Here is a 27,063-nt window from a genome sequence, read left to right on the forward strand (position 1 = left end):
GGTGTCGGTGGGGATATTGCATTGTATCAAGGAGGCTTTGAGGGTATCCTTGAAACGTTTCCTCTGCCCACCTGGGGCCCGCCTGCCGTGTAGGAGTTCCGAGTAGAACGCTTGCTTTGGGAGTCTCGTGTCAGGCATGCGAACAATGTGGCCCGCCCAACGGAGCTGGTCGAGTGTGGTCAGTGCTTTGATGCGGGGGATGTTGGCCTGAGCGAGAACACTGACATTGGTGCGCCTGTCCTCTCAGGGGATTTGCAGGATCTTGCGGAGACATCGTTGGTGGTACTTCTCGAGCGATTTATGGTCCACGTCTCTGAGCCATACAGGAGGGCGGGTATTACTACAACCCTATAGACCATGAGCTTGGTGCCAGATTTGAGGGCCTGGTCTTTGAATACTCTCTTCCTCAGGCAGCCAAAGGCTGCGTTGGTGCACTGGATATTGTATATTGCAATGCATTTTGTATAATAATAACTTTTCCAATCATTTCAGAAACAGTGGCATAACTTACATCAAAACCTCCTACATAATGGTGAAAATAAGATTCTCCTTACACTTTAAGAGTAACCACTCAGCAAATGAGAAACGTAAACACACTGATAAAATGATATTTAAATAAAAGTAATGCTAGTAGTTATACAAGGTGACATCCTCCTAAACAAATATTTGTTACTTGCTAGTCTTTAGGGTGATTGAAGGATTCTGCTATAGCCTGATTTAATTTATAATAAAACACATAGATTTAGAATCTTCCAGTAATGTAGCTTTAATTTTCCTTGCAGTGTACAGTTGGTATTCTTAAAAACTACAGCAATGATTTTTAAAAGAATCATCCATCCCATTAACGCGTCTTGCATTGTGCGATGGCTGCCTCGCTAGATGGCTGGAGTGTCAGTTCGTCAAAGTAAATATGCGGGCGTATTTGGTCTAAAAGTATCGTTGCTGATAAGTCAGAAAGGATGAATGCCTCGTCAACATCCAGCCCCCAGGTACGAATTGTCTTCAAAGCTTTTACTCCAGCAGCTGAACCACCCTTTTTTATGATCAAGTATACTCGGATTGGGCAATCCAAACGTTCATTTTTGGCATAGAACTTTTTCTGGAGTTTTCCAAGTGCTTCCAGAAATCCTACGAGGGGGCCCTATTTGTGAAACAGGTGAATTACAACTTCAGAAACAATTTGCGTGCAATATTTTCCAAAATCTGATCATATACTTCAAGTGTTGCTAACTTTATACTCTGTCAATTTAGATAACCAACCCCACAGGCTGTCCATCTTTTAGTTTCTATATTTTGTCTCCCCTTTTGGGTATTGCTAAGCCACACATCATTTCCCCAGTCACAATTCCCGAGAGGGTTCTTCAGGGCTTCTCTCAATGCCAATCTGAACTAGTTTTTAATAGTTGTGTAGTAAGAGCCCAGACTGTCTCACTACAAAATATTTCCTTTTCCTTGTGGGCAAGCACCTCGCCTCCACATAGCACCTCCACTAGAGCTCCTCTGATTGAGAATAGGAGCTGAGTGTGAAAGAACCTCCAGACCCATGTTGGAGAAAGGCCTCTAAATCCCTGTTGCATTGTCGACAACTTGGACTCTTTCATTTCCATTTTAACATATCTACATCAATTCTGTGGCATCCATTTTCTGCAGAATGTTCAGAATATTTTCTGGCATTTACAGCAAAAGAAATGGCACTGGGCATAGAGCTATAAGTAGCAAGTCTTATTTTTATTTTAAGTAATGTATTTACTATATTCTTTGGACTTTTGCAGCCACATATCTTCAACCTTTGAAAATTTTACACAAACACAAATCTTCGACAAAGTTACTTGTTACACATGAATGTTCTGAAACTGGGCTTGTGAAGATACAAAAGGGCTGAAATTCTGTGGTCCCAATGAGAGTTCTGAGGTGGAAGTCAAGTGCAGGAGACCCAACCGATGCAGGAATTGTGACAAGACCCAGAGATATCAGGCTCCATTTGCAATCCTACGCAGTAATAAATTGAGCAGAGGCTTGGAGAGGGTAAGGCAGAACTTCCGCTTGGCCCAACCATGGTCCCGATTGTGCCGGCCAAGGAGAAAGAATTCCTACACGAGGAAATTCTTTGGCCCAACGCTCTTCACTGGCCAGCCTCATTGGAGCGGCGGAAGTGGGAGCCCACCTGGACATCCAGGTCTGTATACTTTATCCGAATACTGGCAGAATGAGAAAAATTGGTCCTTTCATTAAGGGATTGGGCAATGTCGACAAATTAATCCCACGCTAGTTAGCAAGCAACTTGCCAGCACCAGTTTTCATGCTCTCCTTTCAGCCCTGGTGGGCATCCAATTCTTGGTCACTTTTGTCCACTCTGCTGCCCTCATGCAGGTGGAATGGGGCTCGGAAATATTGGCCCTTTTTTTCAATAGTGCATTACTTTTTATTTGTGAGCTAAAACATCTAAATATAAACAACTGAAACTATTTCACCATTATCTAAATTACTCAGTGTTTGATCATCTATATATTATAACCATTTTTCAACAATTATTTTTCAGTTGAATATTTAGTATAGTTCTCTTCCAAATTGCATACAAGGAATTCTGTTGGTGACACCTTCGATCCTCCAAGATCAAAAATGGAAATGGCACACAACACAAAGGCATTATGCTCACAGTCTACTGTTGTAGATAGTGTTTAGCTACACCAGCTAGTGGCAAGGCAGTGACTTTTAAATGTGTTTTTTTGTATGGCAGGCCTCCTGCATATATTGACACAGTCCAGTGGACTCCTACGATATACTGGCATAATCCTAGGGACCCCCATCCCGACTTCCGAATGACAGTATCAGCTATCTAAAGGTAAATAAAGCTAATAGTTCAGAAGGCATTTTTAGCAGCACACAGCCACAGAAATAATGGCCCAGAAATTGGATCTCGCTACGACCGTTATTTAGGCATAAAAGGTGAATCTAAAGGATCCAAAATGACGGGCGATGTTGTGCACCCATACCGGGCTAGAAGTGGATTGGTCGCCCCACCCAAACATTCAGGACGTGCAACAGAAATATTCAAAAAGCTGCATTATATTAAAATAATGGTCCTACGCTTGTTGTAGGACCCTTTTGGAAAATTGGCCTGCCTCAGCACCTGCCTTGCCATGTGATAAACTCGACCAGCAAATCATGGCGCTAAAAGTCAAGAAAGAATCTGTAGGAGGGCTATTTTAAGGGCTTGTACTCTCTATACAGGTAAGTTGCTGGTATGTATTATTAGGTGGCTGGTCAATGTCTCGGCTTTTTTGGGGGCTATTTTCTCCATTCCACAATTGACTTGTGAGCTCTGGGAACAACCTTTCACTGGTGCTGGACTGCTAGTCTGCCTTGAAAACATAGGCCTGCCTTTGGGAATGGAAGATGAAGGCAAGCATTCAAGAAGACTGGAGCAAGCAGGAGTAGCTGGGAGAAGATGCTGGAGAAGGGCACTGCACAGGAGGCCCTACTCACAGCGGGTGTTCAGAGAGCATTTCTCCCTTATCAACCTGACTGAGCAGCAATGTGCGAGATGCCTGTGCTTCAATAAGCAGGCTGTAATGGAGCTCTCTCACCTGCTAACTGGAGCCCTACACCAGGACATGGACAGCACTGCTGCTGGTTGTCAAGGCCATCATAGCTCCTACATTTTACTCCCCGTGGTCATTCCAGACATCAACAATACTCCAAGTTTATTGTTCAAGGAGGTACTCCAGGGAGAACATCTACATCTCCCTCCTCATAGAAATATAGAATCATGGAAATTTGCAGCACGGAAGGAGGCCATTTCAGCCCATCGTGTCCACGCCGGCCAGCAAAGAGCTATCCAGCCTAATCACACTTTACAGCTCTTGGTCCATAGCCCTGTAGGTTATGGTATTTTTTTTAATGTGGTGAGGGTTTCGGCCTCTTCCACCCTTTCAGGCAGTGAGTTCCAGACACCCACCACCCTCTGGGTAAAGAAATTTCCCCTCAAAACCCTTCTAAACCTTCTATCAATTACTTTGAATCTATGCCCCCTGGTTGTTGACCCCTCTGCTAAGGGAAATAGGTATGTCCTATTCACTCTATCTAGGCCTCTCATAATTTTATACACCTCAATAAAGTCTCCCCTCAGCCTCCCCTGTTCCAAAGAAAACAAACATAGCCTATCCAATCTTAGCTCAGTGCTAATATATTCCAGTCTAGGCAACATCCTCGTAAATCTGCTCTGTACCCTCTCTAGTGCAATCACATCTTTCCTGTAATGCAGTGACTAGAACTGCACGCAGTACTCTAGCTGTGGCCTAACTAGTGTTTTATACAGTTCAAGCATAACCTACCTGCTGTTGTATTCTATGTCTCAGCTAATAAAGGCAAGTATTGCGTATACCTTCTTAACCACCTTATCTACCTGGCCTGCTATCTTCAGGGATCTGTGGACCTGCATTCCAAGATCCCTTTGTTCCTCTACACTGCTCAGTGTCCTACCATTTAACGTGTATTAAACCAGGCTCCCAGCCCACCCTTTCCCTCAACGACTACCTGTCCCACCTGTGACAGAGACTGTGGTTCTCATATTGGACTGTACAGCCACCTAAGAACTCATGCTAAGAATGGAAGCAAGTCTTCCTCGATTCCGAGGGACTGCCTATGATGATGATGATTCCCTTGCCTTGTTAGCCCTCCCCAAATGCATTACCTCACACTTACCAGATTGAATTCCATTTGCCACTGTTCTGCCCACTTGACCAGTTCATTGATATCTTCCTGTAATCTACAGCTTTCTTCTTCATTATCAACCACAGAGCCAATTTTAGTATCATCTGCAAACTTCTTAATCATACACCCTACATTCAAGTCTAACTCATTGATATATACCACAAAAAGCAAGGGACCTGGTACTGAGACCTGCAGAACCCCAATGGAATCAGCCTTCCAGTTACAGAACCACCCATCAACCATTACCCTTTGCTTCTTGCCTCTGAGCCAATTTTGGATCCAACTTGCCACTTTGCCCTGGATCCCATGGGCCTTTACCTTCATGACCAGTCTACCATGTAGGCCTTGCTAAAATCCATATACATTACCTCAAACGCACTGTCCTCATTGAATCTCCGTATTACCTCCTCAAAAAATTCAATCAAGTTAGTCATTCATGACCTTCCCTTAACAAATCCACGCAGACTGCACTTGATTAACAATATCTTTCTAAATGAAGTTTATCCTGTCCCTCATAATTTTTTCCAATCATTTTCCCACCACCAAGGTTAGGCTGACTGGCCTGCAATTATGCGATCTATCCCTTTTTCCCTTTTTAAACAAAGGTACAACATTAGCAGTCCTTCAGTCCTGCGGCACCACAACTATAGCTAGAAAGGATTGAAAAATGATGGTCAGAGCCTCTGTTATTTCTTCTTTTGTTTCTCTTAACAGCCTGGGATACATTTAAGAAATTAGAAATAGGAGCAGGAGTAGGCCATTTGGCACCTGGGGCTGCTCTGCCATTTAATAAGATCATGGCTGATCTCATTTCATCCGAGCCTGGGATTTATCCACTTTCAAAGCTGCTAAACCCCTTAATACTTCCTCTCTCACTATATTTCCTTCTCCCTGATTGCGATGTTTGCATCGCCTTTCTCTTTTGTGAAAACAGATGCAAAATACTCACGGGCTAAGTGAAATAGGACGAGAGAGATTCATACACATTTCAAGGGATCATGGACTGCCCTCACTTTGCCCTGTGTACACCCCTCTTCCTCAATAGATAGAGATACCAGTCTTTCAACATGCAGCTTGTTTGCGACCACAGGCAACGCATAATACAGATTTCCTGGCAGCAGCCTGGATGCCTTCATCCTGTACCAGTCTTCTGTCTCACCTCTATTTTATTCAGACCGGCAGGTCACAGGCTAAGATCACAGTCATCTGAGAGCTTCCATGGCAGCAGTATGAGCTGCCATGGACAATGTCATAGCTGTCACCAGAGCCCCTGTTGTGGTGGGTCCCATTGTCATGTTTTTGGAGCTGAGCACTCGCTCCATGGTTGACAGCATGGCCTCTAAGCTCTGAGACATTGCGCTGAAACATACTGGCAGGCTGTCCAGTGAAATTAGCATTTCCTGGTGAATGACTGTCAGCTTTATTTGATAGACTGGGTCCTCAAAGTCAACACCTGGGTTTTCTGCAGCAGGGCTAGGACACGATCTTGCCTTGTGGCAAGCTGGCTTCTCTGGCATCCTATCCACCTGTCCTAGCTCCTGCACACTTATGCCAGTTGATTCACCATTTGAAGACCCCTCATCTGGCCTAGCCTCAAAAGTACATGTAGTTCCAGTCTCTGAGCGAGAGCTTGCTAGAGTCAGGTTGAGTGACACTGCATCTTCAAGAAGGCTGCCATACTCTTCCTCAAATGCCACAGGAGCCTCGACATTTTCTGTACCTGAAATGAAAGAGATAGACAGACATGGGTTAGCTTTTAGTGTCAAGAGTAAGTAGAGAGCAATGAGAGTAACTGCGGTTTGCCATGCAGGGTTGTGTAGGGTGAGGTAGAAGTGAGAAGGGAAAAAGAGGGTAAGGTGTGAAGAAACTGTTCAGCATGTCTCCTGCAGCATTTCCACTTGCCATGGCCATAACTCGCCCGCTGCCTGTCAGGTCCAGGACCCACTCTTCCAATGGGGATAGGATGTGTCAGTGGCTTCGGCCTCCTCCGGTTGCTGTCTACTCTCTCACGTTATGCGTGACCCTGTCCTGCAAGAAATAAGGGAGTTTGTTAGTGTTAGCCTTGTGAGCTGTCTTGAGAATGTGCCTGTGAGGTCAAATAGTGCAGTTATTGTGTACAAGCTGTGAGGTGTGGGGGAGTGAGGGTTGGAATAGTGCTGAGAGTAGGAGGTGCAGAGTGTGTGAGTAATAGGAGGTGGAGTGAAGTGTGGTACAGTGATTGTAGGAGAGTGGAGGGAAGCAGGGGTGGAGTATTGCAAGTAGTGAGACTGCAGGTGGTGCAAGTGTAAGCAGAGAGTAGTTAAGCTGGGATCTAGGATTCTTACCTTGACAATCCTGGAGAGGTCATTCTTTAGGTATTTCAGCCAGGCCCAAGGAGCTAAATTCCTGGCTTTCAGCCACCTTGACCCACTGTCTTCAGTTTGTCTGGAGGGCTATCTGCCCATTGGGGGTACAGGATTTTCCTCCTCCAGTCAACCGCCTCCACAAGAACCGTGAAAGCTACGTCAGAGAATATGGCTGCCCTTTCTGCAGCATGTCTCCTTGTTTCCAGCAAATCCTGCTGCCTGCACCCACAGTGGATCTCTTCTTTAAGAGGTACAGGCTGCTTTTAAGTGGCATCAGTGATGTCTGATTTCCACCCCCCATCACCAAACAGGTGTGCAGCCAATAAGCAGCGTGGACAATTGCAAATGTTACACTCTTGTTCAAAAAAGGGTGTAAGGAAAAACCCAGCGAATACAGGCCAGCCAGTTTAATCTCGGTAGTGGGGAAGCCTTTAGAAATGATAATCCGGCACAATCACTTGGAAAAGTGTGGATTAATTAAGAAAAGCCAGCATGGATTACTTAAAGGCAAATCGTATTTATCTAACCTGATTGAGTTTTTTGATGCGGTAACAGAGAGGGTTGATGAGGGCAATGCGGTTGATGTGGTGTACACGGACTTCCAAAAAGCATTTGATAAAGTGCCACATAATAGGCTTACCAGCAAAGTTGAAGCCCATGGAATAAAGGGGACAGTGGCAGCATGGATACGAAATTGGCTAAATGACAGGAAACAGAGCGGAGTGGTGAACGGTTGTTTATTGGACTGAGGGAAGGTATACAGTGGTGTTCCCCAGGGGTCGGCACTGGGACCACTGCATTTCTTGATATATATTAAGGACTTGGACTTAGGTGTACAGGGCACAATTTCAAAATTTTCAGAAGACACAAAACTTGGAAGTATAATGAACAGTAAGGAGGACAGTGATAGACTTCAAGAGGACATAGACAGGCTGGTAGAATGGGCAGACACATGGCAGATTAAATTTAACACAGAAAAGTGCAAAATGATGCATTTTGGTAGGAAGAATGAGAAGAGGCAATATAAACTAAAGGGTACAATCCTAAAGGGGGTGCATGAACAGAGAGTTCTGGGGGTATATTTGCATTGAAAGTGGCAGGGCAGGTTGAGAAAGCAAAAAAGCATGCGGGATACTGGGTTACATAAATAGAGGCATAGGCTCCGATATTGGTGGCCTACCACCCAATGCCACCCACTGCCACCGACTGCTGCCGAGTTTTGCCTCCGGTCTCCCCTCTGTGTCAGTTTCCACTTGGGTTGGAGTGGGCGGGAGGGGAGTACCGCCGGGAACCGCCCGCTGATAGCTGCTGCTGGCCAAGTAGCTTCAGTGACCTCCCGCCTGCTGAGCTGCCAGATTGGTGCAGGCGGGAGTCAGCGAGAGTCGGCGCCAACAGTGGGAAGGAACGCTGCGTGGAGGCTGGTCTAACCCCGACGGTAAGTACGAAGAGCTGCAATAAAAGGTTAGTGAGCATCTTTTTAAAAAATTTATTACAGCGACTTATCTGGATGGGGTCCCCTGAAGGTGTTCTGGTGTTTTTTTTTCTTTGTGATGATTTTTATTTTCAGGTCTTCCATCCTCCCTGGGCCTGACTCCATCCTCGGCGGCACTTGGGCGGTAAGAACCTTTGCCGCCGAAATTGAAAGCTTCCACCCGCTGCTGCCCTGATTGATGGCGTAAGCCGTTATTTTGCTGCGGGGCGGTACTGCCACCACTTTTAGTGGAATCTTCCTGGCAAAGTACCGCCCAGTCTCTCGGCGGTTCCCTGGGTAGCACTTGGGCGGGCCTTGGGTTTCACTGATTTCAGGCCCACAGAGTACAAAAGCAAGTAAGTTATCATGAACCTTTATAGAAGACCGGTTTGGCCTCAACTGAAGTATTCTGTCCAATTCTAGGCACCGCACTTTAGGAAGAATGTGAAGGCCTTAAAAATGGTACAGAAAAGATTTACGAGAATGATTCCAGGGATGAGGGACTTCAGTTACACCGATAGACTAGAGAAGCTGGGGTTGTTCTCCTATAGTATGTCCTTTTATGTCTAATACTGTCTTGGTAGATTGGTGAGGACGAGGTTAAGCAGGTTTTTCCCTCGTGTTGATTCTCTCACCACCTGCCGCAACATGGAGGAATACTGATTCATCAGCTGTGGGAGGGTGATTGGTGGTAATCAGCAGGAGGTTTCCTTGCTCATGTTTGACCTGATGCCATGAAACTTCATGGGGTCCAGAGTCAATGTTGAGGACTCCAGGGTCACCCCCTTCTGACTGTATGCCACTGTGCTGCCCCCTCTGGTGGGTCTGTCTTGTCAGTGGCACAGGACATACCCAGGGATGGTGACAGATGATTCTGAGATGTTGGCTGAAAGGTATGATTCTGTGAGTACGACTATGTCGGGCTGTTGCTTGACTAGTCTGTGGGACAGCTCTCCCAATTTTGGCAAGTCCCCAGATGTCAGTGAGGAGAACTTTGCAGGGCTGACTGGGTTGAGCGTGCCTTTGTCGTGTCCAAAGCCAGTGTCCAGGTCGATGCCGGGTGGTCCATCCGGTTTTATTCTTGGTATACTTCTTTGTACCAGTTTGGTAGAACTGAGTGGCTTGCTAGGCATTTCATAGGGCAGTTAAGAATCAACTACATTGTGTGGGTCTGTGAGGACAATAATGGTGTATTAGTGGGTTGTAATCGTAATATTCAGGCTCAGCACAAATATTAGCTTTAGATGGCCTATTTTCCAGTCCAGAGACAATGGGAGAGGAGCACTGCAAGATTTTCACACACAAATAGGAATGGCCAAATCTTCCAAATCAGGCCTGTCACCTTAAGTTCACTGGTTCTGGAGGGGATATCTCATGCTGCATCAGTCCTTAAAGTGTTGGAAGCCAGAATTAAAGGGATGTGTCCACTTAAACTGCATGTGGGAACAAAATTATTATTCAGTCTCCCAAAAGCTGTAAGGACATTAACATTATGTTGCAGCTTTACTAAAGGCCATTATTAAAAGGATGTTCCAGCCTTTCCAAAGGGCATATGGGGAAAAGGAAGTAGTTGAAAGAAGCCTGTGGCTGACAAGACAAACGTGGAAGTAGGAAATGGAATCTATGGGCATGTAATGGAATAGCACAGGACTTAAACTTCCTATTTGAGGACTGTCAAAGTGAAGGTGAGTGCAAGGGGAGTTGCTCTTTTTGCCACTCCAGAGGACCCATCATAGAAGTCAGGAGTTTTGCACGCCTGGCAAGAGAGGGCATACTATCTTCAGGACCTGGAAGAAAATGCCATCATAAGGAAGCTGCCAATGCAAAATACTCAATAAATCCATTTACCATTAGATGGCCCAAGCATGCATGCCGTAAAATATTTCCTATCAAACAGTGCACATTTGTTGCTGGCCTCTGCCAAAGCCTCACAATTCTTACAACCCTTTCACTGCTTACCATACATACCCATACACCCATATTCCTACAACTTACAACTGAAATCCTAGGCACACTGACATCTTCAAAGGTCTTCACATATTGAAGCACTGCAACACAATCTTACTGAAAGCCATTAAAAAGATGGACTGCAAGCTGGGCATATGTTTGTCACTGTGAATGTGTGCCTTTTACTGATTATATATCAATACTGCTCTGCTTGCACAACAAGGAATTTATGAATGTATCTTCTGGACTCCTATCAGGAAACACCCCACAGACATCTCTAAAATGAATTCAATGCTGGTATCTTATTGGCATCCAGTTTGTTCGGGGCTGGGAAGACAATGGGAACTCTGGCAGGTGATGCTGCATCTCCTTTTACAAGGCCAGCTTCCAAGGGGCAGAAGTTATTTCTGTCTGGTGCTGCCCCATAGGAAAGTTCTGCAGCCTCCTCCTTGGAGCAAAGACCTGGCATTACTGTGTCCTGTCCGCTGGAATCCTGCCTTACACACGCCATTGAAATTTGGCGCCAAAATCACAATTTTTTTTAATGTTTGGTCTTGAACCAAAACCAAGGGCTGATGATGACTAAGGATAAAAAATGCATTATTATAACACCTCAGCATATCCGCAGAACATCCCAAAACATTTCAGAACTTTTGAATTACTTTTAAGTTCAGTCACTTATTGGCCCAAAAATCGCAGTCGGAGGCTTCCCGCAGACGTATGCCTCCACTCGCATATCATTTCTACAAAAGTATCTGGTGGTCCCGGAGGTTTGGCAACTTACGGTCCTGGGCTATACGTGAAGGCCAGCATAGCGGCCCATGTATCCCAGGATCGTACGGGTTTCATACGGATATCTGGGATTACATGGGCCGGCCCAACCTATCAGAGTAGGGGGCTCCCAATTCATACAAATGTGAGTTCCGTATGTACGGAGCTCACATTAGTATGAATGAGAATACCCCCAAAAACACACAAACACTGAAAAGAAATTTAAAAAACCACATTACATATTTAAAATGAATTAAAATGCAATTTAATTAAATATTTTATGCAAACATGTATTTTTTTTAATATGTTTTAACAGAGCTAAAAATAAACTTGCCTTAATGGACAGGGTTTTTAATATATAAATGAGTGATAGCATTTTATTTTTCTATTTTTTAACTCTTACACTGGTAAAAGCAGGCCTTACACCTGCTTTTACCAGCGTAAGAATTTGAAGGACATTCGCTAGGCAGGAGTTGGGCTGATAGCCCAACTCTCTGCCCACGTAGGCCCTTTTCCTTCGGATACATGCGATCTGTCAAAATATTTTTTTACAGATTGCAAGTGCCGGGTTTAGGCGCATGCGCAGTGTATGCCTAAACCCTTAGGTGAAAATGCATTTATCACTTTGTATGTGTCAATGCTGGGGAATGGAATGGTTTTCCATTATTACTACTCACTGAGAGCACTAAACATGCTGCACGTGAGCCATGGCATGAACTTTGGTGCACCAAGTGCCCCACAAATACTTTCCTAACATTAGAAGAAAGAACTTTACAGCCAGTCGAGTACTTTGTAAGTGTAGTTACTGTTGTAATGTAGGAAAGACGGCAGATAATTTGCGCATAACGAAACCCCACAAACAGCAACGAGATAATGACCAGATAATCTGATTTAGTGATTGATGTTGGTTGAGTAATAAATATTGACCAGGGCACTGGGGTGAACTCCCCTGCTCTTCTTCAAATAGTGCCATGGGTTCTTTTACATTCACCTGAGGGAGCAGACGTCAATTTAATGTCTCATCCGAAAGAAGGCATCTTCAATAGTGCAGCATTCCTTCAGTACTATACTAAAGTGTCAGTTTGATATTGAGCTACTTGCGCTGTAAAACTCATCTGTTTTATTTCATGCCCTGATGGTGTCTCGCATGTTTTGACATCAACCTTTTTATTGCTCTGCATATTGCTGTACAGGCAATTTAGTGGGCCAGAAATTGCTGGAATGGTGCATTTTGTGGCAAGCGACATTAATTGAACTTTTTACCTCACCCTTTAGATTGCATTATGTTTGCGCTGCAAATTGTTAGAAATACGAATTGATAATGGCTCAGCGATGTCAATGTTGCATCTGGGATCCCATCAACGTCACACTCAATGGTCTATCTACTTAACTTCTGAAAGAAAAGGTGAGGGAAAGAAACAGAGGGAACAGCGGAGAAGGAAATAGGGTGAATTAGGGTCAAAATTAAAAAGAACAAGCAGAAGAAGAGGACATGGTAACCCAGTTGTATTTAGAAATTATTGTATTGGTCTTTGAAAAGTTAATTAGTGAATGGCAGGCTAGGTGTGTGAAATGTACAAACATTCTTGACCGATGAAGTATAGAACAAGCAGCCCTGTCTATCATGATCAGGAACAGTGGAACTGCTTTCATAAGAACATTGGAATTGCAAGACTACAAAAAAACAGGATCCATCTAGTTCGCCTTCCACCATCCTAGTGGTTCCACGATACGATGGTAATGGAGTTGTTAACTAATCATAGCAATCAATCTCGATCAATTAGTCTACAACAGATTCTAGAAATAATACGAGGAAAACCCCAGTGCTGGAGAGCTAAGTCACTATTTTCCTCCCAAACAAGCTACAGGTGCAGGGTCGAGAATCAGGAACCCCTTGGACTGAAGTCGTTCTGGACTTCGGGCTTTTCTGGACTTTCGATCGTCTTTCTGACATCACAAATCCGGAAATACCTAAAGACAGGTTCAGGTATTTCCAGATTTCGGAATATAAGAAAGGGGGGATCCCCACCGAGGAGCTATTCGGGCCCACCAAGGAGGTGTTCGGGCCGCCGGCCCTGCCATGGTGGAGCTGTTCAGGCGGGCCCCACCAAGAAGGGTCTGTTTGGGCGGGGTCCCGCCACGAAGGAGCTGTTCGGGCGGGCCCCACCAAGGAGGAACTGTTTAGGCGGGGTCCCTCCATGGAGGAGCTGTTCGGGCGGGCCCCCCCAAGGAATAGCTGTTTGTGCGGGGTACCGCCATGGAGGAACTGTTTGAGCAGGGTACCGCCATGGAGGAGCTATTCGGGCGGGCCCCGCCAAAGAGGAGCTGCTTGGGCGGGGCCCCGCCAAGGAGGAGTTGTTTGAGCGGGGTCCCGCCATGGAGGAGCTGTTCGAGCGGGGTCCCGCCATGGAGAAGGTATTTGGGCCGGTGGGTCCCATTGCAGAGGAGGTGTTGGGGCGGGCCGGTGAAAAGGCCCCGAAGTAAGGGCAGCGGCAGCGAGTGGGGCGTGGCGAGCGGCGGCGAGGCAAGGGCAGCGGTGGTGAGGCCCAAGGTCGGGCAATGTTGGGGCCTCGAAGTCAGCAGAGACGGCGGGTCCGGATTCCGGAACATTTCACGGATTCGGGATGACCCTACCACCGATCGGTCCAGAGTCCGGATTCCAGAACATTCCTGATTCCGGAACTCCGGATTTTTGACGTTGGCCTGTACTTTTAAAAAAAGGAGGGGGAGAGAAAACGGGGAATTTTAGACCGTTTAGCCTGACATTAGTAGTGGTGAAAATGTTGGAATCAATTATTAAGGATGAAATAGCAACGTATTTGGAAAGCAGTGACAGGATCAGTCCAAGTCAGCATGGATTTATGAAAGGGAAATCATGCTTGACAAACCTTCTAGAATTTTTTGAGGATGTAACTAGTAGAGTGGACAAGGGAGAACCAGTGGATGTGGTTTATTTGGACTTTCAAAAGGCTTCTGACAAGGTCCCACACAAGAGATTAGTGTGCAAAATTAAAGCACATCGTATTGGGGGTAATGTATTGATGTGGATACAGAACTGTTGGCAGACAGCAAGCAGAGAGTAGAGATAAATGTGTCCTTCTCAGAATGGCAGGCAGTGACTAATGGGGTGCCTCAGGGCTCAGTGCTGGCACCCCAGCTATTTACAATATACATCAATGATTTAGATGAAGGAATTGAGTGTAATATCTCCAAGTTTGCAGACGACACTAAGTTGGGTGGTGGTGTGAGCTGCGAGGAGGATCCTAAGAGGCTACAGGGTGATTGGACAGGTTAGGTGAATGGGCAAATGCATGGCAGATGCAGTATAATGTGGACAAATGTGAGGTTATCCATTTTGGTGGCAAAAACATGAAGGCAGAATATTATCTGAATGGCGGCAGATTAGGAAAAGGGGAGGTGCAACGAGACCTGGATGTCATGGTACATCAGTCATTGAAAGTTGGCATGCAGGTACAGCATGCGGTGAAGAAGGCAAATGGCATATTGGCCTTCATAGCTAGGGGATTTGAGTATAGGAGCAGAGAGGTCTTAATGTAGTTGTACAGGGCCTTGGTGAGGCCTCACCTGTAATATTGTGTTCAGTTTTGGTCTCCTAATCTGAGGAAGCACTTTCTTGCTATTGAGGGAGTGCAGCGAAGGTTCACCAGACTGATTCCCGGGATGGCAGGACTGACTTATGAGGAGAGACTGGATCGACTGGGCCTGTATTCACTGGCGCTTAGAGGAATGAGAGGGGATCTCATAGAAACATATAAAATTTTGACGTGACTGGACAGGTTAAATGCAGGAAGAATGATCCCGATGTTGGGGAAGTTCAGAACCAGGGGTCACAGTCTAAGGATAAGGGGTAAGCCATTTACGACCGAGATGAGGAGAAACTTCTTCACTCAGAGAGTTGTTAACCTGTGGAATTCTCTACCGCAGAGAGTTGTTGATGCCAGTTCATTAGATATGTTCAAGAGGGAGTTAGATATGGCCCTTATGGCTAAAGTGATCAAGGGATAAGGAGAGAAGGCAGGAAAGGAGTACTGAGCGGAATGATCAGCCATGATCTTTATCAGTAAGTAACATTTAGCATTGTTGTTACAAAATTAAGTTTATCTAGGGGTTAAGTCAAGGCAGGACAGCTCGGACACATGTTATGCTCCTCCTGTACTATGTGGGAAGTCAGGGACGCTACAACTACGTGTTCGGGAAGTGTATCCGCCTGCAGCTCCTGACGGACCGCATTGCAACACTGGAGCTGCGGGTGGATGAACTCTGGAGCACCCACGATGCTGAGAATGACGTGAATAGCATATTTAGCGAGTTGATCTTACCGCAGGTAAATGGTACACAGCCAGATAGTAAATGGGTGACCAACAGGAAGAGCAGTGCAAGGAAAGTAGTGCAGGGGTCCCCTGCGGTCATCCTCCTGCAAAACAGATACACTGCGTTGGGTACTGTTGAGGGGGATGACTCATCATGGGGGAGCAGCAGCAGCCAAATTCATGGCACCGTGGGTGGCTCTGCTGCACAGGAGGGCAGGGAAAAGAGTGGGAGAGCTATAGTGATAGGGGATTCGATTGTAAGGGGAATAGATAGGCGTTTCTGCGGCCGCAACCGAGACTCCAGGATAGTATGTTGCCTCCCTGGTGCAAGGGTCAAGCATGACTCAGAGCAGGTGCAGGGCATTCTGAAAAGGGAGGGTGAACAGCCCATTGTCGTGGTGCATATAGGTACCAATGATATAGCTAAAAAACGGGATGAGGTCCTACAAAATGAATTTAGGGAACTAGAAACTAAATTAAAAAGTAGGACCTCAAAAGTAGTAATCACAGGATTGCTACCAGTGCCACGTGCTTGTCAGAGTAGGAATTGCAGGATAGCTCAGATTAATACGTGGCTTGAGGAGTGGTGCAAAAGGGAGGGATTCAAATTCCTGGGACATTGAAACCGGTTCTGGGGGAGGTGGGACCAGTACAAACCGGATGGTCTGCACCTGGGCAGAATTGGAACCAATATCCTAGGGGGAGTGTTTGCTAGTGCTGTTGGGGAGGAGTTAAACTAACAAGGCGGGGGATGGGAACCTATGCAGGGACACAGAGGGAAATAAAATGTAGGCAGAAGCAAAAGATAGAAAGGAGAATATTAAAAGTGGAGGGCAGAGAAACCCAAGGCAAAAAACAAAAAGGGCCACAGTACAGCAAAATTCTAAAAAGACAAGCCTGAAGGCTCTGTGCCTCAATGCGAGGAGTATTCGGAATAAGTTGGACGAATTAACTGCGCAGACAGCAGTTAACGGGTATGATGTAATTGGCATCACGGAGACATGCCTCCAGGGTGACCAAGGCTGGGAACTCAACATCCAGGAGTATTCAACATTTAGGAACGATAGGCAGAGAGGAAAAGGAGGCGGGGTGGCGTTGCTGGTTAAAGAGGAAATTAATGCAATAGTAAGGAGGGACATTAGCTTGGACGATGTAGAATCAGTATGGTGGAGCTGCAGAATACCAAAGGGCAGAAAATGCTAGTGGGAGTTGTGTATAGACCACCAAACAGTAGTATGAGGTTGGGGACAGCATCAAACAAGAAATTAGGGATGCATGCAATAAAGGTACAGCAGTTATCATGGGTGACTTTAATCTACATATTGACTGGGCTAACCAAACTTGTAGCAATGCGGGGAGGAGGATTTCCTGGAATGTATTAGGGATGGTTTTCTAGATCAATATGTTGAGGAACCAACTAGAGAGCTGGCCTTCCTAGACTGGGTGATGTGTAATGAGAAAGGAATAATTAGCAATCTTGTTGTGCGAGATTGGGGAAGAGTGATCATAATATGGTAGAATTCTTTGTTAAGATGAAGAGTGACACAGTTAATTCGGAAACTAAGGTCCTGAACTTAAGGAAAGGTAACTTCGACGGTATGAGGCATGAATCGGCTAGAATAGATTGGTAAAGGATACTTAAAGTGTTGACGGTGGATAAGCAATGGCAAACATTTAATGATCACATGGATGAACTTCAGCAATTGTACATCCCTGTCTGGAGTAAAACTAAAATGGGGAAGGTTGCTCAACTGTGGCTAACAAGGGAAATTAAGGATAGTGTTAAAACCAAGGAAGAGACATACAAATTGGCTAGAAAAAGCAACAAACCTGAGGACTGGGAGAAATTTAGAATTCAACAGAGGAGGACAAAGGGTTTAATTAAGAGGGGAAAATAGAGTACGAGAGGAAGCTTGCAGGGAACATAAAAATTGACTGCAATAGCTTTTATAAATATGTGAAGAGAAAAAGATTAGTGAAGACAAATGTAGGTCCCTTGCAGTCGGATTCAGGTGAATTTATAATGGGGAACAAAGAAATGGCAGACCAATTGAACAAATACTTTGGTTCTGTCTTCACGAAGGAAGACACAAATAGCTTTCCGAATGTACTAGGGGACAGTGGATCTCGTGAGAAGGAGGAACTGAAGGATATCCTTATTAGGCGGGAAATTGTGTTAAGGAAATTGATGGGATTGAAGGCCGATAAATCCCCGGGGCCTAATAGTCTGCATCCCAGAGTACTTAAGGAAGTGGCCCTAGAAATATTGGATGCATTGGTGATCATTTTCCAACAGTGTATCGACTCTGGATCAGTTCCTATGGACTGGAGGGTAGCTAATGTAACACCATTTTTTAAAAAGTTAAGGAGAGAAAACGGGTAATTATAGACCGGTTAGCCTGAAATCAGTAGTGGGGAAAATGTTGGAATCAATCATTAAGGATGAAATAGCAGCACATTTGGAAAGCAGTGACAGGATCGGTCCAAGTCAGCATGGAGTTATGAAAGGGAAATCATGCTTGACGAATCTTCTGGAATTTTTTGAGGATGTAACTAGCAGAATGGACAAGGGAGAACCAGTGGATGTGGTTTATTTGGACTTTCAAAAGGCTTCTGACAAGGTCCCACACAAGAGATTAGTGTGCAAAATCAAAGCACATGGTATTGGGGGTAATATATTCACGTGGATAGAGAACTCGTTGGCAGACAGGAAGCAGAGAGTCGGGATAAACAGGTCCTTTTCAGAATGGCAGGCAGTGACTAGTGGAGTGCCGCAGGGCTCAATGCTGGGACCCCAGCTCTTTACAATATATATTAACGATTTAGATGAAGGAATTGAGTGTAATATCTCCAAGTTTGCAGATGATACTAAACTGGGTGGCAGTGTGAGCTGTGAGGAGGATACTAAGAGGCTGCAGGGTGACTTGGACAGGTTAGGTGTGTGGGCAAATGCATGGCAGATGCCGTATAATGTAGATAAATGTGAGGTTATCTATTTTGGGGGCAAAAACACGAAGGCAGAATATTATCTGAATGGTGGCAGATTAGGGAAAGGGGAGGTGCAACGAGACCTGGGTGTCATGGTTCATCAGTCATTGAAAGTTGGCATGCAGATACAGCAGGCGGTGAAGAAGGCAATTGGTATGTTGGCCTTCATAGCTAGGGGATTTGAGTATAGGAGCAGGGAGGTCTTACTGCAGTTGTACAGGGCCTTAATGAGGCCTCACCTGGAATACTCTGTTCAGTTTTGGTCTCCTAATCTGAGGAAGGACGTTCTTGCTATTGAGGGAGTGCAGCGAAGGTTCACCAGACTGATTCCAGGGATGGCTGGACTGTCATATGAGGAGAGACTGGATCAACTGGGCCCTTATTCACTGGAGTTTAGAAGGATGAGAGGGGATCTCATAGAAACGTATAAGATTCTGATAGGACTGGACAGGTTAGATGCGGGAAGAATGTTTCCAATGTTGGGGAAGTCCAGAACCAGAGGACATAGTCTTAGGATAAGGGGTAGGCCATTTAGGACTGAGATGAGGAGAAACGTCTTCACTCAGAGAGTTGTTAACCTGTGGAATTCCCTGCTGCAGAGAGTTGTTGATGCCAGTTCATTGGATATATTCAAGAGGGAGTTAGATATGGCCCTTACGGCTAAAGGGATCAAGTGTTATGGAGAGAAAGCAGGAAAGGGGTGCTGTGGGAATGATCAGCCATGATCTTATTGAATGGCGGTGCAGGCTCGAAGAGCCGAATGGCCTTCTCCTGCACCTATTTTTTATGTTTCTATGTTTTTATGTTTGTACAGTTGCTCCAAATTACTCATATATTGTACCGCAAAATTATTTTCCAAAAGTAATATATCTAATGAGGAGGATAGTAGCAGACTTCAAGAGTCAAAGGCAGATTAGTGAAATGGGCAGACATACGGCAGATGAAATTCAATGCAGGAAAAATGAGGAGAGGCAATATAAGTTAAATGGTACAATTTTAAACAAGGTGCAGGAACAGGGAGACCTGGGGGTATATGTACAAAAATCTTTGAAGGTGGCAGGATAAGTTGTTGGCTGTTAAAAATGCATCTGGGATCCTTGAACTTATAAATAGAGGCACAGAGTACAAAAGCAAGGAAGTTATGGTAAACATTTATAAATCTCTGGTTAGGCCTCAGCTGGAGTATTGTGACCAATTCTGGGCACCACACTTTAGGAAGCATCTCAAGGGCTTGGAGAGGGTGCATTAACCAGAATGGTATCAGGGATGAGGAACTTCAGTTATGTAGAGAGACTAGAGAAGCTGGGATTGATCTCCTTAGAACAGAGGTTAAGGGGAGAAGTTCAAAATTATATGGGGTTTTGATATAGATAGGGAGAAACTCATAGTATACAGATTTAAGGTAATTGGCAAAAAATCCAGATGGGAAAGGAGAATTTTTTTAATGCAGCGAATTGTTACAGTCTGGAATGTACTGCCTGAAAGGGTAATGGAAGCAGATTCAATGGACTTTCAAAAGAGAATTGGAAATATACTTGAAAAGGTGAAATTTGCAGGGATATGGGGAAAGAGCAGGGAGTGGGACTAATTGGCTGGCTCTTTGAAAGAGCCAGCACAGGGACAATGGGGTAAATGGCCTCCTTCTGTGCTGTGAGTCTTTGGGGCCAAAATTCAGGTGCACCAGAAAGCTGGCAGATCTATGAGTTTTTAGCTGTTACTCACCGCTGGAACTCTTGGTGAGGTGAGTAGATTCATTTTCAGGACTTTGAATTTTTTATCAAAGTCCGACAGGAAATGGATCATAATTGGAGTGGGCCTTCGATTCAAAGCCAGGCTGACTGGCTGAAAATGGGTCGGAAGGCCCGCCTGCCTCTGTCAATCAGCATGGTGACATCAGAGCGTGTGTGTGTCACCACATGGATGGAATTCCTGCTGAGGTGCTAAAACATGATGGAGAGGCGCTGTTAGCGTGGATACCTGACCTCATCTCTCTCATCTGGAGGGAGATCTGAGAGATGCAGTGATTGTGACCATTTTTAAAAAGGGAGACAAGTCCGACTGCGGCAACGACAGGGGAATTTCCCTGCTTTCAGCCACTGGGAATGTTGTCGCTCGAGTTCTCTTCAATCGTCTTCTCCCTGTGGCCGAGAAGCTGCTCTAGGAATCACAATGCAGATTTTGTCCACTGCGGGGCACAACATTCATGATCTTTGCAGCACGCCAGCTGCAGGAAAAATGCAGGGAGCTGCGCCAGCCCTTATACATGGCCTTTTTCGATCTTACAAAGGCCTTTACACTGTCAACTGTGAGGGTTTATGGAGCGTACTCCTCCGTTTCGGATGCCCCCAAAAGTTTGTCAACATCCTTCGTCTGCTTCACAATGACATGCAGGCCGAGATCCTTACCAATGGACCCATTACAGACCCAATCCACGTCCGGACCGGGGTCAAACAGGGCTGTGTTATCGGTCCAACCCTCTTCTCAATCTTCCTCACTGCCAATCAACAAGCTCCCCGCTAGAGTGGAATTAAACTACAGAACCAGTGGGAAGCTGTTTAACCTACACCGCCTCCAGGCCAGGTCCAAGATCACCCCAAACTCTGTCATTGAGCTGCAATATGCGGACGACGCCTGCGTCTGTGCACATTCTGAGGCTGAACTCCAGGATATAGTCAATTATTCACTGAGGCATATGAAAGCATGGCCCTTACGCTTAACATCCGTAAGACAAAGATCCTCCAGCAGCCTGTCACCGCCGCACAGCACCTCCCTCCAATCACCGCACGGCCCTGGACAACATGGACCATTTCCCATATCTTGGGAGCCTCTTATCAACAAAGGCAGACATTGATGCGGAGATTCAGCATCGCCTCAAGTGCACCAGGGCAGCCTTCGGCCGTCTGAGGAAAAGAGTGTTTGAAGACCAGGCCCTCAAATCTACCACCAAACTCATGGTCTACAACCTGCCCTCCTGTATGGATCTGAGGCATGGACGATGTATAGAAGGCACCTCAAGTCGCTGGAGATATATCACCAACGATGTCTAAGCAAATGCTTTATGCGGAGCTCCTTCATAATAAACGAGCTAAAGGAGGACAGCGGAAACATTATAAGGACACCGTCAAAGCCTCGCTGGTAAAGCGCGACATCACCACTGACACCTGGGAGACCCTGGCCGCGGACTGCCCGAGGTGGAGAAAGTCCATCCGGGAGGGCGTTGAGCTCTTCTAGTCTCAATGCAAAGAGCATGAAGAGGCCAAGCACAGGCAGTGGAAGGAGCACGTGGCAAACCAACCCCACCGACCCCTTCCCTCGACGAATGTCTATCCCACCTGTAACAGGGTCTGTGGCTCTTGTATCGGACTGTTCAGCCATCAAAGAACTCACTTTGGGAGTGGAAGCAAATCTTCCTCGATTCCGAGGGACTGCCAATGATGATGATAATGGTGATATCAGAGCACGTGTGCGTCACCACGCTCTCTCCCCTCCGTTAAAGGGGAGAGATGCGATCATTTTTTAACTTTGGCCACTGGGCCACCAGGGAGGGTTTCGGCCGGGCCAGCAGCTTGGCACCCAAGAGGGGGTGCGAGGCTGCCCGTTAGTGGCCCGGCCGAACTCAGGGCCAGTATTTTACCGGCCGATTGGCAAGTCGGTCGGCAAAAATTCTTGCACTGCAGCCGAGGCAGTGGGCCCTCCCCTTTAAAGGCAGCTGTGCTGCTGGCCTGCAGTCACTCTGCAGAGGTGCACCGACATAGAAACCTGTCGGGGGCACCGCGTGGCGGGGGATCCATGGAGTAAGGTGAAAATCGCTGGGTAAATATTTTTATTGTTTTTTTATTGATTTTATTTGCGGTGATACCACTTCAGCGGTACCGGGTACAGGCCGAAAAATCCCCCACCTGAATTTAGGAACATAAGAACATAAGAAATAGGAGCAGGAGTAGGCCATTTGGCCCCTCGAGCCTGCTCCTCCATTCAATAAGATCATGGCTGATCTGATCATGGACTCAGCTCCACTTACCTGCCCTCTCCCCATAACCCTTTATTCCCTTATCGCTCAAAAGTCTGTCTATATCCGCTTTAAATATATTCAATGACCCAGCCTCCACAGCTCTCTTGGACAGAGAATTCCACAGTTTAGGTCGAGTCGGACTGTTGACCCCAAAGTGGCAGCCATTCGGTTTTTAGGAATGGCCACTGCAAACGGGCATTAATGGGTCTTTTTGAGACCCTGAATTTCGGCCCCTATGATTCTAATTTTCATTTCTGAGTATTAAAATATCTTTGCATCACGAAAATTATTGCCTTCCGACACTAACAGGAGTGTGGATGGCAAGACTGATACAAAAACACTGCCACGACAGATAAAAAGCTTAAAAAACCTATAGGAACAATTCACTACCTGCGGGAATGAGACTTGACAGCTTCATTGTTCCCTTTCTGGGCCTCCAAGGTTGAGTGTCATGTCAGCACCATAAATCATATTAGTTACAGGGTTCTTACAACATGAATTACCAGCTCTAAATGGCTGTGGCAAGAGTATTTCGCATTTACGGCGTAATTCCAGCAATTACACGACACAAAATGAACTTCTATAGGGAGATCACGTTGAGATTGCAATTTTTTTGATTCTGGCAAGGCTAATGGTAGAGCAAATAATCCAATCATTTGTGGAGAATCGGAACTCGTGGCATATCTCTTCGCCACAAGTTGCTGGAGATTTTATGAATTAATAATGGTGAGCGCCATTAACTGACCATTATGTGTCCAGCAATTTCTAGGCCAAGGTGTTCTTATTTAGCATCACTCTTGCTTTATTTTTAATGGCTATTTTATTATTACTTCTTATAAACATTTCTGCTCCCAGAGAATATTATCTTCAGCACTTTTTGTACTCAAGACTTTTACTCAACCCCTCTTTTTCTTATCTTTAGGTAACTATTATTTCCATGCAAGGGCCTTGACCCAGTCTCTGTCCATTCCCGTTGCAGCTCTGCCAAAAATTGGAGGATTGAGGGTAAAAAAACCAAGCTGCCAATTTCTATTCACTCTTGTTTCAGTGAAATCTAGAAATAAAAGAATCTGAATTTTCTTCAAAGGATCCATAATTGGCTGCAAAAAACTTTATATGAGGAAGATGTAATACAGAACTTTAGAATTAGAGGTGAGATAGAGGCCTCGATTTTTACCGGGGGACGGGAAGGGTGCCTGGAAGCCAGGTAGTGGATGACGAACTCAATGGGTAGCCAGTGGAGCCGGCAAGGACATGGTTGACGGGGATGCAAGCCTTTAACAGTATTGGGGCATAGAAATGTGGACGAATTGCCACTATAAATACAAAAGTTTCACTCCTGCCTCATAAAGTGCTTATGTACAAATTATCTTGGCAGGAACTAACTTGACAGTGCCTGGACTCTAACATGAACTCCAGTAATATGAGTGGCCAAGGATATTTATTATAAACTTGACTATTAAGAGGCTATCAACAAATAAAATATGTTCCTATAAAATAAACATTCAGCAACAGCAGGAAATCTGGTGGGTGTCACAATCCCACTGACCTCACCTCCCTTTAAATGTCAGACCTTTAATGGGGTGGAAAGAACTGCTGTCCGCCCCTGCCATCGACAGGAAGTTCCAACTTTCATCTCAGGGCCAGAACCCTGGTGTTTCTGGGTCCTGCCCAATTTCCCACACCTGCCATTTTGGCACCATGCCTTCATCTGAGGACTCAGGGAAACTCGAGGCCTTAATGTATATTTCAGCTTTTGTAAGGATTGTTTGGGTAACTAAAATGCCTGGCAAAATACTATTAACTGAAGAAGTAGGGAATCAAGCCTTTTCTAACAGGATGGTGTGGCGCAATACTCCAACCTCCTGTTGGATAGCTGGCAAAGGGAAGGTGGTGCAGAGATGGTGGCGAGGAATAGGGCCAGGCTTTACAAAGGGCAACATTGCAGCATGCCTGGAAGGAAGCCGAAAAGGAGGACTTGCAAGCACAGCTGGTTGCGTGCATTATTTTAAAAAATCTGTTCATGGGATAAGGCCGTCGCTGGCAAGGCCAGCATTTATTGCTCATCCCTAATTGCCCTCAAGAAGGTGGTGATGAGCTGCCTTCTTGAACCGCTACAGTCAATGTGGTGAAGATACTCCCATAGTTCCATTAGAGAGGGAGTTCCAAGATTTTGAACCAGCGACGGTGAAGGAACAGCGATATACTTCGAAGTCAGGATGGTGTGTGACTCGGAGGGGAACTTGCAGGTGATGACGTTCCCGTGTGTTTGCTGCCCTTGTCCTTCTAGGCGGTAGAGGTCGTGGGTTTGGGAGGTGCTGCCGAAGAAGCCTTGGCGAGTTGCTGCAATGCATCTTACCGATCTGCTGCAGTGCAATCTTGTAGATGGTACACACTGCAGCCATGGTATGCTACTGGTGGAGGGAGTGAAGGTTTAAGGTGGTGGATGAGGTTTCAAACAAGTGGGCTGCTTTGTCCAGGATGGTGTCGAGCTTCTTGAGTGTTAATGGAGCTGCACTCATTCAGGCAAGTGCAGAGTGTTCCATCACACTCCTGACTTGTGCAAAGTAGATGGTGCAAAGTCTTTGTGGAGTCAAGAGGTGAGCTACTCGCGGCAAAATACCCAGTCTCTGACCCGCTCTTGTATCCACAATATTTCTATTCAATGGTAACCCCCAGGATATTGATAGTGGTGGATTCAATGATGAAAATGCCATTGAATGTCAAGGGGAGGTGGTTAGATTCTCTTGGTGCAGATAATCATTGTCTGGCACCTGTGTGGTGTGAATGCTACTTGCCACTTATCAGCCCAAGCCTGAATGTTTTCCAGGTCTTGCTGCATAAGGGCATGGACTGCTTTATTATCTGAAGAGTTGTGAATAGAACTGAACACAGCAATCATCAGTGATCATCCCCACTTCTGACGTTATGATGGAGGGAAGCTCATTGATGAAGCATGGTTGCATCTCAGACACTGCCCTGAGGAACTCCTGCAGCGATGTCCTGGGGTTGAGATGATTGACCTCCAACAACCACAACCATCTTTCTTTGTGCTCGGTATGACTCCAGTTAGTGGAGAGTTTACGCCTTGATTCCCATTGACTTCAGTTTTACTAGATTTTTTGATGCCACATCCAGTCAAATGCTGCCTTGATCTCAAGAGCAGTCACTGTAAGCTCACCTCTGGAATTCAGCTCTTTTGTCCATGTTTGGACCAAGGTTGTCATGAGGTCTGGAGCCAAGTGGTCCTCGCGGAATCCAAACTGAGCATTGGTGAGCAGGTTATTGGTGACTAAGTGTCACTTGATGGCACTGTCAACGATCCTTCCATCACTTTGAGTAAGCTGATGGGGCGGTAATTGGCTGGATTGGATTTGTCCTGCTTTTTGTCGACAGGACATACCTGGGCAATTTTCAACTTTGTCAAGTAGATGCCAGTATTGTAGCTGTACTGGAACAGCTTGGTTAGCGGCACGGCTAGTTCCGGAGCACAAGTTTTCAACACAGCAGTCGGAATGTTGTCGGGGCCCATAGCCTTTGCTGTGTCCAGTGCACTCAGCGCTTCTTGATTATCACATGGAGTGAATTGAATTGGCTGGCTTCTGTGATGGTGGAGACATCAGGAGGAGGCCAATATGGATTATAAGAACATAAGAAATAGAAGCAGGAGTAGGCCATTTGGCCCCTTGAGCTTGCTCCGCCATTCAATATCATGGCTGATCTTCTACCTCAACTCCACTTTCCTGCACTATCCCCATATCACTTGATTTCCTTAATATCCAAAAATCTAGCGATCTTTGTCTTGAATATACTCAACAACTGAGCTTCCACAGCCTTCTGGGGTAGAGAATTGCAAAAATTCACAAACCACTTAGTGAAGAAATCTCTCCTCACCTGTTTATTCACTCGGCACTTCTGGCTGAAGATGGCTGCATGGTCTTCAGCCTTGACTTTTGCTCACACGTGCTGGGCTCTGTCATCACTGAGGATGGGGTTGTTCGTGGATGCTCCTCCTCCCGTTAGTTGTATAATTTTCGTTCACCTTTCATGACTGGATGTGGCAAGACTGCAGACCTTTGATTTGATCTGTAGGTTGTGTGATCGATTAGTTTTGACTATAGCATGCTGCTTTTACTGTGTACATGCATGTAGTCCTGTGTTGTACCTGCACCAGGTTGGCACCTCATTTTTAGATATGCCTGATGCTACTCCTGGTATGCTCATCTGCACTCTTTATTGAACCAAGTTGGTCTACTGGCTTTATGATAATGGTGGAGTTCAGGATATTCTGGGCCATAAGGTTACGGATTGTGGTGGAATACAATTCTGCTGCTGCTGATGGCCCACAGCACCTTATGGATGCTCAGTTTGGAGCTGCTAGATGTATTCTGAATCTAGCCCATTTAGCAGTGCCACACAATACAATGGAGGGTGTCCTCAGTGTGAAGACAGGACTTCGTCTCCACAAGGACTGTGCGTTGGTCA

General features: G+C 45.7%; 1 protein-coding gene across 1 annotated transcript in view; it reads right to left on the reverse strand.

Annotated features, from left to right (window-relative positions):
* Positions 1-795: 795 nt before the first annotated feature.
* LOC139266803 (cytosolic 5'-nucleotidase 1A-like) overlaps positions 796-27,063 on the reverse strand; it is a 217,127-nt gene continuing 190,859 nt past the window's right edge. Inside the window, exon 6 of the mRNA XM_070884394.1 lies at positions 796-1,141. Within this exon, the coding sequence (XP_070740495.1) occupies positions 842-1,141 (300 nt within the window). The 3' untranslated portion in view covers positions 796-841. The remainder of the gene's footprint in view (positions 1,142-27,063) is intronic.

This window comes from Pristiophorus japonicus, chromosome 7 (assembly GCF_044704955.1).
Source record: "Pristiophorus japonicus isolate sPriJap1 chromosome 7, sPriJap1.hap1, whole genome shotgun sequence".
Classification (NCBI taxonomy): domain Eukaryota; kingdom Metazoa; phylum Chordata; class Chondrichthyes; family Pristiophoridae; genus Pristiophorus; species Pristiophorus japonicus.